General features: G+C 46.6%; 1 protein-coding gene across 1 annotated transcript in view; it reads left to right on the top strand.

Annotated features, from left to right (window-relative positions):
* The window catches only part of GRIA3 (glutamate ionotropic receptor AMPA type subunit 3), a 141,919-nt gene that overhangs the window by 120,508 nt on the left and 4,801 nt on the right, over positions 1-16,610 (top strand). Inside the window, exons 13-14 of the mRNA XM_042825304.1 lie at positions 5,265-5,512; positions 6,077-6,191. Of these exons, the coding sequence (XP_042681238.1) occupies positions 5,265-5,512; positions 6,077-6,191 (363 nt within the window). The remainder of the gene's footprint in view (positions 1-5,264; positions 5,513-6,076; positions 6,192-16,610) is intronic.

Below are 16,610 nucleotides of genomic sequence, written 5' to 3'. Positions count from 1 at the left end.
ACAGACTAGTTGACACTCTTTGGCCTTGCTTATTGGCAGCACCCCACAGGTTCATACTCCGTGGACAGGATTTGGCAGTTTAGGGGCTGGGCTTGCTGAAAGTGAAGCGCCCTGTGCTTGCTCATGGCATCTGACCTACTTTCTTCTGCCCAGAATGTAATAAAAACAAGAGGCTCTTGTAATGATGGGATTGATTTTTCTGTCCATATAGGTAAGTAAATTGCTGGCATCACAAGTTATCAGTGGCTAAAAGCTGTGACATTGATCTATTAGGCTGTGCCCTATGACCTTCAGTAAGTGACATCCCTGCCTTCCCGTATGCAGCTGGAAAGGGAACTAATGTGCCCTCAGGCCTTCTCTGAGACCTATTTTTTCCTTCTTTGTGAAAAGCTTGGAAATCTCAGGCAGAGGCACCTTAGTAACGGTGTTTATCATGTTTGTATTCCTGATGTGGCAGGCTAGGCCAGCCTCCGTGTGCTCCAGAGCTGGCCTTTGGCCAAGGGCACCAACCACTGCCCTGTGCTCCTTCCCCAGGCAGCTGTGGTTGCTCTGTGTCACATTTGTGGGGAGCAGAAGGCACTCATCTATACTCGTCCTAAAGCCCGAGGCAGGGGTAGCTGTGGTTTGTCACAGCGGGAGCAGCTGCCCAAAATGGATGGATGTCACGGTGCTCCCAAGGCAGGCAGCGGAGTGGTAGCAGGGCAGTCGGCTGGTCCTTTTTCACTCCTGCTGAGTCACTTGCTTCTTAATGGTTCATAAGCTGCTGGATTCATTAGCTGCTGTAAAAGAGCTAATTGCGCACATGGAAGAAAAGCAATGACTGATGATAATGAAGCTAAGGTTCATGCTTAACTACTTAGATTCCTATCAGTGAGGTGTGCATATATCTAAAGGCAGCGTGTATTATTCAGATTAAAGATCTGTGCTGTTTGTAGTACGGACCTCTGTGTTTTGTGTCAGCAACATCTGCCTGATTTAGGGCTATAAATTTCCCTTGTTAAAGAGCTATAAAGAGCTGGTGAAGTAGAAGAGCGTGTGCTGCGACAGGTCCCTGCTCACAGCTGCTGCACGTTGACATTGTGTTTACCGCATAGCAGTGTGTAGTGGGTTACACCAAAGTGTATGAACTCTGCGTGGCCTGGACACGGCTCTGAGGCAATACAGACTCTGAGTCAGCTGTAACTGGCATCCTTCTGGGTCTTCTTCCTCTCCCATCCACCTGCACCATTTGTTAGAATGCTGGCTGATTATGCAACGTTCTCCCACTTCTCATAGCACAGCTCTAGTGGATTTAGATTTCTTAATATCTTAGTTTTGAAGACTCTTAATTTTGAAGAAGTGTAACATCAGCATAATCTAAAATGTTAAACATGTAGACTGAAAAAAATGAGAATATGCAATTAATTTTAAATGTAAAATTGATGTTGGTGAATTTGGCTTATGACTGGATTGTCACCAAAAATCACTCGTGAATAAACTTTGAGCTTTACTGCTGGGAAATAATTTGCCAGTGCCTGTCAGAAGAAACAGAGGTCCATTTTGATCATTTTAATGAAATACTCCACTGGCACATGGGGTGAACATTCTGAAAAAGGTCTGTGAGTAGCAGAGGAGGTGACAGAGAGGGAAAAACCTTCAGGAATGGGCAGAGATCATCCCCGTAACATACTTTAGCTATAGAGGAAAAGCACTGTTTCTTTCAAACATAACAGCTTTGTGACACTCGGTGGCGGAGGAGCTGACACAGTGTCACTTTTAGTAGAAGTGTGAGACAGGCGTCTGCTCTGGGGGGAAGGTGATGTGGTCAATGGGAGAAGCTTCTGTCACAAAGAGATTTTTCAGAGTTAAATTTAACCAGTGTCAAATAACCATCTGAGAGGTGTTGGGTTTTGCAATATTAGGCAGTTTGAACAACAGTTTTGGCAACGAGCAACCAATGCGCCCGGTCCGAGTGCTGCAGAGCTGCACTGCTGGAGCTGGGTGGCTGGAAGCAGTCAGCAGGTACATCTGCTGCCTTCCTGCCTGCACATGCTGGCAGTCTGAGCCAGTTTGGCCTTTCCTTGAGCTGCAGGAGCCAAACACATGCACAAGGGGGGAAAACTGGAAGGCGAAGCGATGTTAAAAATGGGGACTGGCTCTGCAGGACACTGCGTCTTGCGGAGGGATGCAGTGTTGTTGACAAAGCAGGGCCACTCTATTTATATCTGCAGTAAGGTTCTAATCATGAAAGGATGCTTTAATGTGTCCCGAGGCCCAGATGAAACACTGCAAATGTTGCTTTTAAGGAAAAAATGGTAATAATATCCCCTTGAAATCCCAAGGAAATGTGTGAGACTGACTTCTTGAGAGCAGTATCAAAGAAATGAAAGAAGAGTTAGAGTGTGCAGGGAGTTATTGCAGTTAGGGGCTTTGAATTGGCTTACATCTTCGCTTTTAAGCTCATTTTTTTTTTCTAAATATCTCTTTAAGAGTAACATTTAATGAGAAGGAAAATGTTTTGCTGCCACTGAACCCTATCAGCAGTGCAGTTTTGTCCAACCTTACCTCTCTTGGGAGCATAAATCCTTTGCATGCCAGGCACCTCTGCTGTCAGCCCCCCTGGTGGGTGACACGGGGGATTCTGATATGGTTGGTTGTTGCTTTTTTTGGGGGGGCAATTAGAAATTAGTCGACCATTTACTGAAAATGCCATCTTTTATTTCATCACATCATATATTTGACAACCTTTAGCTAACTGGTCGTTTTATTGAGTGGAGAAGGTGCAAAATAGGGTCTCCCGGGTGAGCAAAACCTGGAAGGTTTCTCAAATGCCAGCCCAGGCCTCAGGCTGCACAGAGCAGCTCTGGTGCTGTGGGGTGCAGTGGTGCCACTGCCCCATCCCCACCCATGGGACCTTGGCCACAGCACCCACCAAGCCTCTGGTCCTCCAAAACCTGTGTGTCTGATGCATTTTTTTTAACTATTCCCACTCAGTGTTGGCATTACTGGTTTATGTTTTTATGTGCTTACACTAGATTAGACCAGTCTGCTGTACTCATTTAGTTAATTTGCTAATAACAAGATATTGTGAAAATCCCCACTTGGCAGAAGAAGATGTGGGCAATGATGATCATATAGCAACATAATTATTTTTATTAACCAGATCATTCAGAAGAGCAAGGGAGCAATTTATAAAGCTTGGTTTATCTGTTAAATTTTAAAGGAAATCTGTAATCTCAAATGTTTTAATTGTGGAATTTTGTTTTCTGAATGATGGATGATTGTGTTCCCCCTTTGCCCTTGGAGCTTTGTTTGGACCATTTGCAGCTCTGACTGCGCTGTTGGCACTCATCAGATAACTGTTATTATTAACAATGCACAGATGTATTGGCAATTGCTTTTAGTAGTCAGGCCAGCTAGAAAGACTATGAAAGAACTTATTAAAGACATATTCCAGTGTGGGTTAGAAGATGAAAAGGAAAAGAAATTATGGTTTATCTGTGTAATTAAAGGCACGCTCTGCAGAGGAAAACAAGCAGAAGCGTACTTAGCATATGCACTGTTTTTGAAGGCAAACCACTTTATCTGAACGAGATAGAGAGAGAGAAGCAGGAAAGCCACATTTTTACCTTCCTTTTGTCCTTTAGATGCCCGTTGCAAATACAAATGGGCAGGTGCGTTTGTATTATTTATGTTAAAAGAAGATTAAGGTTGTAAGGACAAGCACCTTGAAAGTAGGACACAGCAGAATTAGCACTGCTTATGCAGTCCCTGTGTTGGCCAAGCAATCCGTTTCTATTACATTTCTGCGTGAGCAAATTGCATGAGCAGAGCAGGCAGGCCTGGCCGTGGTTAGCCCCGCACCAGGGGCTGCCACCAGCTCTTCTCCTCACACAGCTGCACACCGTTGCCCCTAGGGCACCAGAGAGGTGACAGTCATCACTTGTGGGCAGCTTCCAGAGCCCCGTAGGGACATCCTTCCCATGCTGCACAAGTGCCCAGCATCCCTTGTGCTCCTGTGCAGCCAACCTTGGCCCTGGAGGTATTCACCTCAAAGCCCTCAGGCTTGCTTCTAGCACCCCACCCTGCCTGCTAGCTCCTAATGAAGCCACATTGCGTTGCTCTGATTTCCCATTGTTGATGGTGCTGCTTTTAATTGGTTTGCATTTTTCAGCTCATCAGGAAGGATAATTAAAATAAAATCCTGCCCTCGATGCTCTTCGCACTCCATCATAGCAATGCTAGCTGGTGTTTTAGTCTGAGGAACGGTGACGGCAGGATTTACTTCCCATGAAATGTTTGCGGGCTGGTTGTTAGGCATTGCATTATTCAAAACACATTAAATTGGTCTGAATGCAAAGGAAACGTGTCTCAATCATCAAACTGATGGACATTAACGGTCTTCTGCCACAAGTTTGTTAAATTTGAGCTCGATTTAGCTACTGCGTGCTTCAGTCCTGTTCTGCAAGGAAGGCTGTGGACAGGAAACTGGCAAGGAGTAGGAGGCATAAATTCAAGATAACCACAGCTTGGGCTGAAAGCCTTGTATAAATCCTTGGAATTTCCAGACTTCAGAGCAATACAGTAAGCATTACTGCCTTCTATCGACCAAGCAGGAAAGTTTTAACTGGCAGTGCCAGATAGCAATGCTTAAGAGTCTTGAGGTGGCTTTAACATCTGAGGGTGGTTTAAATCCCTCTGGAGGGGGTGAGGATGAAGGAAGCAATACATTTCTGTGCTTTTCCAGCTTCACAAAGCCTGTGTGCTGAGCTGGAGGCTGTCAGCACTGGCTCAGTCTCAAAACCAGGAAACCTGAAAAAACAGAGGTAGTATGTACATGACACACAAGCAGTTAACTAGGAATTTTCTCAGCTCATTCCTAACGTTTGCATTTGTGATCTTTTAGGGGAATGTGAAACTGAATTTGAAAAGTTTGATTATGAAGAAGGGGTTTTTTGATTGCTCTCGTTTGAGCATCATAAGGTCTGCTTCATGTACTGTATTATGAACTTTCCACTGCTGTTGTGAAAAGCAGGCTTGTGCCTTGCTGGGAATTTTCAGTAAGCAAATGTTGGCATTTCCTAACTCTGAGTGAGCCCAAAAGCCAGTGCTGAGGATTGGTGTGCGAAGGAGAGGTTTCCTTTGCCAACACTGGCCATGCTGGGTCAAGCAGCCTCCCTTTGGCTGGCAGAATGCGTACAGACCCCTGCAGAAGGACAGCTGGAGCAGCATTTTTATTCTGCTGACCTGACCTCCCTTCACCTCCCTCCTTTCCTCTCTGCCAGAGATCAAAAATTGCCGTCTACGAGAAAATGTGGTCTTACATGAAGTCGGCCGAGCCCTCCGTGTTCACCAAAACCACGGCGGATGGGGTGGCGAGGGTGCGCAAGTCCAAGGGGAAGTTTGCCTTCCTGCTGGAGTCGACGATGAACGAGTACATCGAGCAGCGCAAGCCCTGCGACACCATGAAAGTTGGAGGGAACCTGGATTCCAAGGGCTACGGGGTAGCCACCCCCAAAGGCTCAGCATTAAGGTGGGTGGAATAATATAACAATATCCATGTTGTTATAGTATTCCACCTACCCTGATGTATTGTGTTGTCATTTTCTTTCTTGTGGATTTTGAGGTAACTTTTAAAGTTTAAAAATCTTCAATATTCCATGGAGTTAAATAAGACGGTAAATTACGGTTTCGTTTATTTAATGCATCCTTTTTTTTTTTTAGTGCTCTCTTCGTGTTGTCCTTTCTGATTGTTTGTTGCTGTTTTAATTTTACAGTTCGATGGCTTTTTCAATTTAAATGGTAAAAGCCGAGTTAACCTGCCATACGTGACGAATGTTAACTGCATGATGTGGTGTTCTTGTTACTTTTTTTCTCAAAGACGATTTCCCCATCCCGCACACTTCAGTTTTGAGCAAATGTTATCCTCCATGCCACCTTCCAATATTTAACCCTGTATTTGCTGTACAAACATTTTTATAGCTCCACGTTCTGTGAAATTTTAGCCAATTTGTCCTCTTGTGCTCCTTTTTTTATACGTTACGATTTCCTAAGCATTTGTGCATTTTTCTTACAAGTTATGTTTTATCGTTTCAAGAAATGCTGTTAACCTGGCAGTATTAAAACTGAATGAGCAAGGCCTCTTGGACAAATTGAAAAACAAATGGTGGTACGACAAAGGAGAGTGCGGCAGCGGGGGAGGTGACTCCAAGGTCAGCCTCAATGTCACCACAATCGGGTACCTTAGTGGAGAGTAATCGGCAAGGCTGTTATTGTGCTCGCCAAGGACAAAAACACTGATCAAAACCATCCGAATCATTGCGATGGGGGAAAAAAAAAGCCATTCACTTGCCCAGTAGCTCTTGTAAAGAAACAGCCATGTTCAATGGTGGCAGCAGTTTTTGGTCAAGCCTGCGAACCTCACTGAACTAACAGATAGCAAGCCCTGTGCTGGCAGGACCAGACCACAGCCCTAAGCACAGAGCTTCACTCCTCTGTGACATAGGTTGGCTTAGACTTACTTCTGAGAGACCTTGTCCACTGAGGATGGCTCCTTCCCCCATGCTCTGCTGGGGCTGGTCCCCAGCCTGGGGCTCTCTGCAGACATGGGCTGCTGTGCTAGGCGGCCTCAGAGCTGAGGCTGGTCTCAGAACTGAGCTGCTTCCTCTGCTGTAGGGGGGCTGCTGGCCCAGCGTGGGGTCACAAGGTAAGGGCTCAGCAATGACCACAGCAATGGCAGTAGCTGGGTATTATCGGTCATCTTAGTGCAGGAATTACCGAGGAATTTAATTTCAATTTTGTTGCTCTACTGAAAACTTAAGCAATGACGGGAATCATCCATTAGTGGCAAGGTAATAGCAATAACAGCAACATATAAGGAACTGGAGCTTGCAAGAGATGTTGTTTGCAGCAGTGAAGGGCATTGAAATGATGCACTGAAGTGGAAATTAATCTTAAGGAAAGGTTTGGGTAGCTTTGCTCAGAGTCACCTGTGTATGACAGTGACCAGCCTTCTGCACATAGGAGCACTACACTTGTGTTTGCTGTGCTTTTAGAATATGGATTAAAATCCTGGCTTCAGAGGCATGTGGCATGTTCATGGGCTGAAGCCTCCCCTGTGCCAGGCAGCCTGTGCCTGAGCCACACTCCCTGAGATGCTCAAAGGAGATCCTGTACTGGAGGAGCTAACTGGTGTTGCCAGCTGACATCCTTAAGCTGGTAAAGAGAAGCAATAGCTAGAATGGGTTGGATGTTGTTAGTCACCTTGGGTACAGGAATTACCGGGATATTTACTTTCAAATACAGTTTTATATAAAAAAAATTGAGATTAATTTTTATAGTGGCTAGTGATAGTAAAGTCAGTTCCTTAAGGAACGATAACTTCTATTTCTCCGTTACAAAAATGCTTCAGCTTTGGTCAAAGATCAACAATAACAGCATTTTCAGTAAATCACGGTTTTGGACAATCGCTGCAAATTACTGCTGCATTCCATTAATATGAGTTGCATGCAGCTAGCTACCTAGGGAGTTCCTCAGCTCCTCATCTCTGGTATAGCAAAAGCCACTGAGTAGTAGTAAAAGGAAGGAAAAGGTCTTGCATCCTGGCTTGTTCAATGCCCACGTTTGCAGTGCACAACAGCAGCCTGCAGAGCTCTCACATGCTTTTTAGCTCAGTGGCTTATCCTTCATACAGCATTTTTATATAATGATAGACTTGCTGGTATATTAAATGTTTAATATTCTCCTGGGATCCAGCACTGCGTTTTCTAATACTGCCTCCATGGAAGCAAACTTTCGTATGAAGCAGCATCAATGAACTCCGTTGCTTTGAGTTCATTGAATTAAAACCAGGCAACTAATGCTTGCAGCCCTGAGGAAGTTGAAGAGGATTTCAAAAATGATCATAATTAGAGCAGGGTCATTCTTCTATTCTTGCTTGTGCTGAAGAAGCTTTTAAAAGAGCAGTGTCATTTATTAGCAAGCTCTGGCCTTGCTCGGTGGATGCTGAGAGGCACACCAAAACAGAGGAGCAAATGTGATGGGCAGGCAGGGAAGGGTGACTTGTTATTTCTGGAGATGTAGTAAATCAAAAAGGGCTTTTTTTACAGCAAAATGGCTTTTCCTTTGAGGCAGCATTCTGCGGGCATTTAATCCTGCAGGCTCAGGCTGCACAGCACTTGGACAGGAGTACAGGCAGACAGACAGATGCCTTCCTGGCAGCGCACATTGGCATCCTCATCCATGCCAGCCCCAGGCCGCTCCCCTCTGTCCTCCCACCAGAGCCTGGCTTGCCCTCATGCTCTCATATCCCATCTACACAGCTAATTCTCTGTACCAACGTGACTTTATTAATAGGGGATCCCATGGGAGTCACTTTGGAGCTGTTCTTTTTTCCCTTTTCCCTTGGAGGAGGAGATGCTGAAGGAGACTGAATGAAGGAGGCAATACCTAGGAGAACTGAGTGAATGATGGAGGTGATACCTGGGGATGACTGACTGGCAGCACCTGCTGAATCGCTGCTCGAGGCAGGCTGTGGGTGGCCACTGGAGGTGACCACATGGGGCTCATTGCTTGCTTGGGGCAGCTTTCTCTACTGGCAAAGCTAACAGAGCCCTTCTCTCAGCTTAGCCAGTAGAGACCTGGGCTTGGGGAGCAGCTGCCTGAGCAGGCCATCGACCCTGCCTGCCTCCAGTATGGTCTTGAGCTCTAGCTCATGCTGATGGAGTAAGTACGTGTTTGTCTGTCTGTGCCAGCACCCATTGCCATCCTGTGGAGCTGCCTCCCTTGTGCATCCTTCCTGTGGTGCAGCATACAAGTTCTGCACACAGTGCTGTGGGATTCTGAGCTGTAATTGTGAGTTTACCTCTTGTTACCGCATGTTCCTGGCCACTGGAAAATTATCCAGTGACTCCAAGTATCAACAGGATTTTGAGTCCTACGGTGGGAATCAGAAAAGGAGCTAAATGGCCTTTCTGGAAGTGTTTAAATCTACTCCATGACAAGTGCATGGTGGGCACTGCACTGCCCTGCAGTGTCCTGGCTGCTGGGGCTGCCCTGGCAGGGGCTTCCACAGTCAGTGCTGGGATCCTCTGAGCACAAGTGGGTGTGTGATGCACATGTGGGGTGACTGACTTACCTGGTGCAGCATCCTGTACCTGCATCAACGTTTGTTCACTTCGCTCTCCTAAATGAGCATGAATTTAGGTTCATCCATTGGATTTGTGGCAAAATTACACCATATTCTCAACCTCTTATGCATGTCAGCTGTGTTCACAGTTGTGAGAGGACACAGAACAGCAGTTATAAAACAAATGTATTCCAGGAAATATGTTACAACATACTACCAGTTTGGAAACTAATTATTTTGTTTATTATACAATCCTATCATCTCATAGCTCAGTGATGGCTGAATAGGAATTTAACGAGAAATAGACAAAACAGGATGTAGGCAGCAGCAGCAGGATGAGTGACTTAAGGGAAACTAATTATTCAGTTGCATAGGAACAATTTTCTACTAAGATTAATTTCTGTAGTTCTGCAGTTGAGACATTTCTTGTATTCTCATACTTTCATGGTAATGCTGAATGACAACCAGCACGGAAGGAAATTGTCTGAACATAGCGTTTTACCAGCTTCACATGCCAGGAGTGCTTCCTAATTATTTGACTTAATTTCTTTAATGTATTCTTTTTTAGGCTGTTATCTCTTTTGGAGAGCGTCTGTGAAATGGTACTTGATGCAACGCTGCTTCATTTTTTGGTCATTCCCTTTTAATCAGGAGATTACTTTTGCAGAGAGCTAGTTGAGTCCTGCCCTCAGAGCCTCACACTGTAAAGCACTGCATTTCCCAGCCCTTCTGAGACAAGAGCAGGGCCATTAGCAGACGGGATTTGTTCCCCCATCTTTCGCTGCTGTTTTGCTTTGATACATTTGCAGCACAGCAGTTAGCATTTGTGGCATCATTTTTTAAGTGGCATATTTTTAGAAGAAATCTGCTGGGCATCATTTTAGATGATACCTGACATCTAAAGAGCACCACTGCCAAACGTGCGGTGCTTTATAGCGAACATTTGGGTTAATGGTGATCTTAAAAAGATGCAGCACAATTTATTTGAGCAATTTGTTGGAAATTACGTTCAGTGGTGTGAATTTACTTGCCACCCATTCTGTAGGCCTGGGTTATGATCTGGAAAAAGATGGAAGGGCTGGTGAGAGCCAGCGGTGGTGGCACGGAGATCATTCCCACTCGGAGCTGGGAAAGTAGTGTGAAATTATTGCATTGTGCAACTGAGTGACAGAGCAAAGCAGTACTTTAATAAGATAATAATGCTTTTGGATGAAGATATCAAAATATGTGCTTAATTGACAGCTGTTATTTTATAGCGTATTAGGAAGCAAAACTGTGTATGTTTTATATCAACAGTGAAGTCTTAGTGCTTTAAGAGTTCACTGGAGCATCTCGTTTAGAGCATTGCCAGAAGGACAGGGGGCCTGCCTTGTTTGCAGAAACTTCTGTGCTGCTGTGGAGCTCATGGGACAGCCATGGGTTTTACTGGGACAGCCACTAGGATAGTCAGGATGAGGACTGAGGGCAAGCAGGTTGCCCAGGCTGGAAGGAGCTGTTGGGCTCAGGGCTGGCATCGGAAGACTGTGTACCTTTTGTTTTGTCTGTGTAACCTTCAGCAAAACTGCCATGGGGACTTGCTTTGCTGCCTTGACAAGGAAATGCGCTTGTGCAGCGCTGACTGCGGTGGAGCAACCACACATTCTGCTTCACAGCCACAAGAATCCTCAGCAAAAGGCTTGTGAGTCATGCATTTGTTTTGATAATACCTGTGGTGCTTAAGAGTTGTTTTCCGTGAATTTCTTGCATGAGTCATTTATCCTGCATTGCAAGCGTCAGTGAGGGGAGAACTGGGGCAGGGCTCATTGGGCCTGGAGAAGGGAAAGGAGAAAGCAGCAGCTCCAAGTGGAGCTCCTAGGGCAGGAGCAGGACTTGTGCACTGAATGCGGGCATTCAGCTCTGCACTCGATTCTTTCCTCACCAATGGTAATGGTTGTCACATAAAATACAAAGGGAAAGATAAATGCTTCTCTTCTTCTTCTTCAAAGTAATTCTAATCTTCCAGCACTGAGCTCGCATGGAGGCAGGCACTCTGCTCGCACCAGCACTGTAGCCATGCTTTGCACACCTCTGGTTCATGCCAGCAACACGGCTGTCCCACGGTGCCTGTGTGCCTTCGGACTGAGCTGCAGGACCTGCAGCAGGAGCTGCAGAAGAAGCCATCGCAGGAGAAGAGTAGTTCATTGAAGATGGGGGAAAAAGTGGCTATGTCTAGAGGCAAGAGAAGGAAAAGGTGAGGGGGTACCCTGCACACAAGGTAAGTCGAGTCTCTTGCTCATATCCCCTCAGGCTAGGAAGGATGCAGGTAATGCCAGGAAGGCCCCACATTGCTGTGTCAGATGGTGTTGGCTGTAGCATAGCATGAAGGCCCCACCATCAAGCTGTTCCTGCCTGGCAGCAGTGCTGCCCACCCTCTCCCCACGGCTGTGTCTCAAGTCTCAGGCGCTGCTACAAATGAACTACAGTGACTTGTTACGGGTTGCATTTCCTAATCCAATATGCACGTATTATTGCATTAGCACTTGGCACTTCTATTAAATTATGATCCTGTTAGTACAGAGTTTAATTTATTTGAGCTACGTTTATGAAACATATAAATATACTTTCCTAGAGACAGTTGCTGCTGCCAAACACAGACAGCGTACACTCTGCAGGTTCAGGTGGTGACACGTCTGGCTCAGTGCAGGTGTGTTCAGCACAAGTGTTGGTGGTGTGATGATGGCACCCTACAGTCACACTCGTCTTCCATGCTGCAGCAGCAAATACGGCACGAGCCAAAACCTGGTTTGAAGTTGAACATCTAATGCCTGCATGGAAAACTCCACAGGTTCCATGAGGATGCAATAGGTGCTCCATTGTGCCTATAAAAATAGTAAGCAAGATCTCTTGAATTGACCAAAAGAACACTTTTTATGGAAAATCATAGGAATGAAGACCAGAGCAAACATCTGTTAATGCAGCTACTAAATACTCAGCAGGAACTGTGGAAAACCATCCGCTGGGAGATCATCTGTGTAGCTTTCACATGGCCACTGTGCAGCCTGCAAGCTCTCCTTGTAGGCAGCTGCTGTCTGAGCAGAGGGATGAGCCACCAGGCCACAGATGCCCTCTGCATCGATGCAGTCCTCGCAGGCTGCTGTACCACATCAAAACGGCAGCACGAGGCACAGCCCACACAGCCTTCTGGCTCTGATGAAACTGTTTGCATCCTAGTTCATTCCGTGACACCTTTCAGTACTGAGAGGCGGAAAACAGGCAAGCAGTGCTGTGCCCTCCCTGACATCTCAAGTTAGCAACAGCCACTGGGGACACCGTTCTCCATCCCCGTCAGCAAGGGAACCACATCCGGTAGTGCCACTGAGAGCAAGAGTGAGAAAAAACCCTTCTGCTGGAGGATTTAACGCTGTGACTGATGTCTCTGAGCACAACGCCAGCCGTCAGCGTGCGGCGTATTTCTTAGGGGGCTGGGGATGTATGGGGCTTGAGGTGCCTACTTTTAATCTTCTGATTTTGAAGGCTCTTTGTCTTTTCGAACAAGACAGCTTTCTCTTCTGTCCCATCCTCTGCCCAGCCATAGAACATTTCAGTCCCTAAGATGTCGTGAACTGTGTAAAGGAATGTTGGAGGTCTGAAGTGGTGGCAGAGTACAACCCAGTGCTTGTTTCTTAAAAAAAAAAAACAACAAAGACATACCTGGTGCTTTCGTAATGAATAGTCACTGCTCAGTGTGAGATACAGATCACTTTCTGAGGCAAACATAAATAGGAATAGTGAATGGCTGTGTTTTCAGAGCTTTGCTCACGCCTGCTTCGAGTGCCCTGCAACTGTGGGCTTTAAACATGCACAGAGAGTTTTAATATCGAGTCCATTTCCAGCCTAAATCTTCCCCATCCCTTACATGTGGATGCAGAGCAAAACATGAAACTGTGGCATGGAGATGCTGCTAAATTGGTAAACTGTGACAGACCGTATCTTGAGAGAGAGCTGATCTAGGAAAGAGCAGAAAGCTTGGGCAATGCATTCACCCTCTGGTCAGAAATTATTTCAGTAATAAGATTTGACAAAAAGTCCTTTCAATAGTTACAGATCAGGCCAGGATTTATAGAGCTTGGGGGGATAAAGTGCCTTATTTGATTTAGACGGGTCTTTAACCTCGAGCGGTGCCCTCCAGAGAACGGTGCTGGATTTGGTGTCTCTTCCTGGATTCTTTCTGTCTTTCTATTTTAATGACGTTAGTGAGATTTGTGTGGTGCACTGTCAGGTTGAGAGGAGTGCTGGGGTTGATGCCTGCCTCCGCCGGTGCCCCTCGCCCAGCTCAGTGTCTGGGTGCTGGTGATGTCAGCAGCTCCAGCAGTGCTTCAGCCAGTGAGGACAGCTGCAGGCAGAAGAAACAAGCAGAATTTGTGCTGCAGGTGTTGGAGCGCTCTAAATATGTCAGATTCCTAAATTAAAGGGATTAAGAAAGAAAGAACACAGATTAAAAGCAAAACCAGCTGAATGAGCACTTTACAGTGTGCTCATGGAGACCTGGTGCAGTGCTGGGCTTTCTCCTCCTTCATGTCACTGAGATTTGCGTGGGAGGTGAAGGCCCCTCAAGAAAGCTGCATTTTGTGTTGCTCAGCAAGGCATTAGCACCAAGTGAGGATGTCATTCTTCATTAATCTTGCTGTCTTCAGAGGGACAGATTTGCCAGAAACCTCCTGTGGCTTTTTGTTGCTCGAATCCCACAGACTGGCCATAAAAATGGCCTCACCAGATACATTACACCAGATTTACGGCTGGTCTGCGCCCATGCAGTGTAATGCAGCTGTGGCCCAGGGGTGCCCTTGGCTGTGACGTTGCTTACCCTGATGCACCCCACATGGCCAGGGCCAGGGTATGTGAGAACACAAACAGCTTGTTTGTAAATGCCACATCCCTAATGTGCATCCGTGCTTCCACAGGACTTCTCCACTCGGAGTTTGTTGGCATCTGGAAAGGAAAATAAAAGGACCTTCTGTGGACTATTCAGGATTTCATGCTGTGAGAGATGTGGTTCTGAGTACACTGGGAACGGCATCTTCAGGCACTCAGCCAGACTTGTTTGCAGTGGACAGGCTCCAGCTGGCCTTGTGCACCGTGCATTTGGAGCCCTCCACCTGGGGAGGAGAATCCCCATTGCCACTGGCCCCAGATTTCCTATCCTCAACACAGCTCGTGTTCAGCCTTGGAAGCAGATGCAAATACCCCTTTGGGTGGCCCTGGGGACACAGCAGCTCCCAAGCTGCCCACTGGGGCACCATAGGAGCAGGCTGGGCCTGGTGGCATTGCTGCAGCTCAGCCCCTGCTGCCATGGGCCCCCAGCTGGGCCACAGGAAAGAAAAGGATGCTCTCCAAACCAGAGGAGCTCTCACTGGTGATGTTCTGCTCTCCCTTCAGCTTGTGGGTCACTTCCTCACCCTCTGCTCCCAAAAATGCTACTTTTGGACTCTCCAGATGCTGCAAGCAACAGTGCTGAGACAACACCATGTACCCTGCGCACAGATAATCTATAAAACTTTAGAAGATAGCTGGTAGTGGGTGAAGGAACAACTGCAGATTAAAGTCTGTAAAAGCTGGATGGTGAGAGCCCAGTGCTGGGGACACTCAGTGTGGCCCTGATGGAGTCCTGCCAGGAGCCTCTCAGTGTTTGCCTCTTTGTGGTGCTCTTTTCTGAGCAATTTCATCTAAAAATCCTAGATTAATCATGAGCAGTGCTTCATCTGGTTTGAAGGGAGCAATGTGCTGTTTGCAGCATTCATTTGCTGTCCTTGGCAATGATCATTTTTGGGTATAACACTTATATTACATCAATTAGAGCATAGAATGGGATATGAATTATCCAAAGCTGTTCCAATCACCACTTAAATCTTTATTGATTGCAAGTAATAAACATAACTGCAGTGTTGCAGAGAGTTTATGCCACGCAAGCACTAGTTACCCACAGCTGGTGAGCATCTGGGGTTAGTGGGTGAGGTGTTTCAGTCACATCTGAGTTGTGCTCCTGAAGCACCCTGGCCATGGTTCCCTCCTGCTGTGATGAGTGAGGGCCCAGCCAGGCACTGGGCCATCAGTGTGTCCCACCACTTCTTCCTGGAAAATGACACTTTCCTGGCAAGGCTGGCAATGGAGATGATCTTCTCATAAATTAAAAGCACCTTTTCCAAGAAGCAGCTCAGCCTCGGTGGTTGTTCAGCAGTGCACATCACTGGCACATCACTGCAGTGGGCAGGAATGGGAAGCTGAGCAGTGGAAGTGCCAGCCTGGCGGTGTTGGCAGCCATCCGAGGGGCTTCACTGCCATGTGCTCCCACAGCACTCAGTGACAACACTGGATAGCATCTGGCACTGAGCATCCGCTTTCGATAGGTGAAGGTAAAACCACAAAAGCGGACGTAAGAGGTCATTAATCAAATTAAAAACCTGTTATGGTTTATAATTCGTGAAGCGCATTTTACCTGCTAACATTTGAGTCTGATAAAGAACTGTTTCTTTGATAATTCATTTACTTTTCTTCAACTTCAAGTTCATTCTGGCCAGAAAGAAAAAATCACCATGCCACAGCCCTTCTTAACAGAGTAAAAAAGACTGCAACTAAGCTGAAACTTAGTGCTGAGGCACTGCAGCAAGAGCTGGGCAAGTCCCTCAGACAGGGAGATGGTGTCATGAAGAGAAGGAAAAAGAGAGAGAAGATGGGTTCTGTCTCAAAGCATTTTCCATATCTGTGCAATGGAAAAATAATCAGATAACAAAGCAGAAATGCAGTAAAAGCTCTGCAATTTGCACATAGCAACTCTTTCTTTTGAGGGATTATCACACCTGTAAGCATGGGGAACATACCCAGGCTGGAAGCCATGCTGTGTTTGTGCCAGGAGGGGACAAGGAGGTGTCACAGCAATTCTGACATTTAGAGGGGAAGTAGCCAGGATTTAGAAACGGAACCAGAAGCCCAAGGGACACAGACCAAGGGGGTGGTTTCAAAGAGTGAAAGTACAGTGCCTTTCAGAAATCACACCACCAGCACTGTCCTGTGCCCTGGGCAGACAGAAGCAGGATTTGGGGCTGGCATCCCAAGCCAGGAGGGGCTGAATGTGCAGAAAGGATCCTGGGGGTCTGAGCCTCTCACAGCTGTGGGAAGAGCCAGTGGGTACCTTGGAGGCACCCGGCCTGTGGGGACAGAGCAGCACCTCTTGTCTTCTGGCTGTAAGGGGTGGGTGCTCACACCAACACCTGCATGACCAGGAGCAGGGAAACCAAACCACTGAGAGCAGTAAAAACCGTCTCTGTCCCAGGTGTAAAATAGTGTTTGCAGCAGACTCTTAGAAAGCATCAACTGTAGCAAATGGCTTAATTTGCCAGCGGGGCACTGTTGTTCGGCGTTGGGCTACTGGTACCATTCCCCTTGTCTCAAGACTTCCAGTCTTACATGGACATTAGCAACCAAACTCTTCAGTGGCATCTGGGAAAGCCCAGCAGCTCCGACCTCGCAT

The sequence above is a fragment of the Centrocercus urophasianus genome, unplaced genomic scaffold (assembly GCF_019232065.1).
Source record: "Centrocercus urophasianus isolate 14NV4802_14NV808 unplaced genomic scaffold, USGS_Curo_1.0 seq_24, whole genome shotgun sequence".
NCBI classification, from domain to species: Eukaryota; Metazoa; Chordata; class Aves; order Galliformes; family Phasianidae; genus Centrocercus; species Centrocercus urophasianus.
Note: the sequence above shows the minus strand (reverse complement) of the source record. Positions and strands in the feature narration are given on the sequence as shown.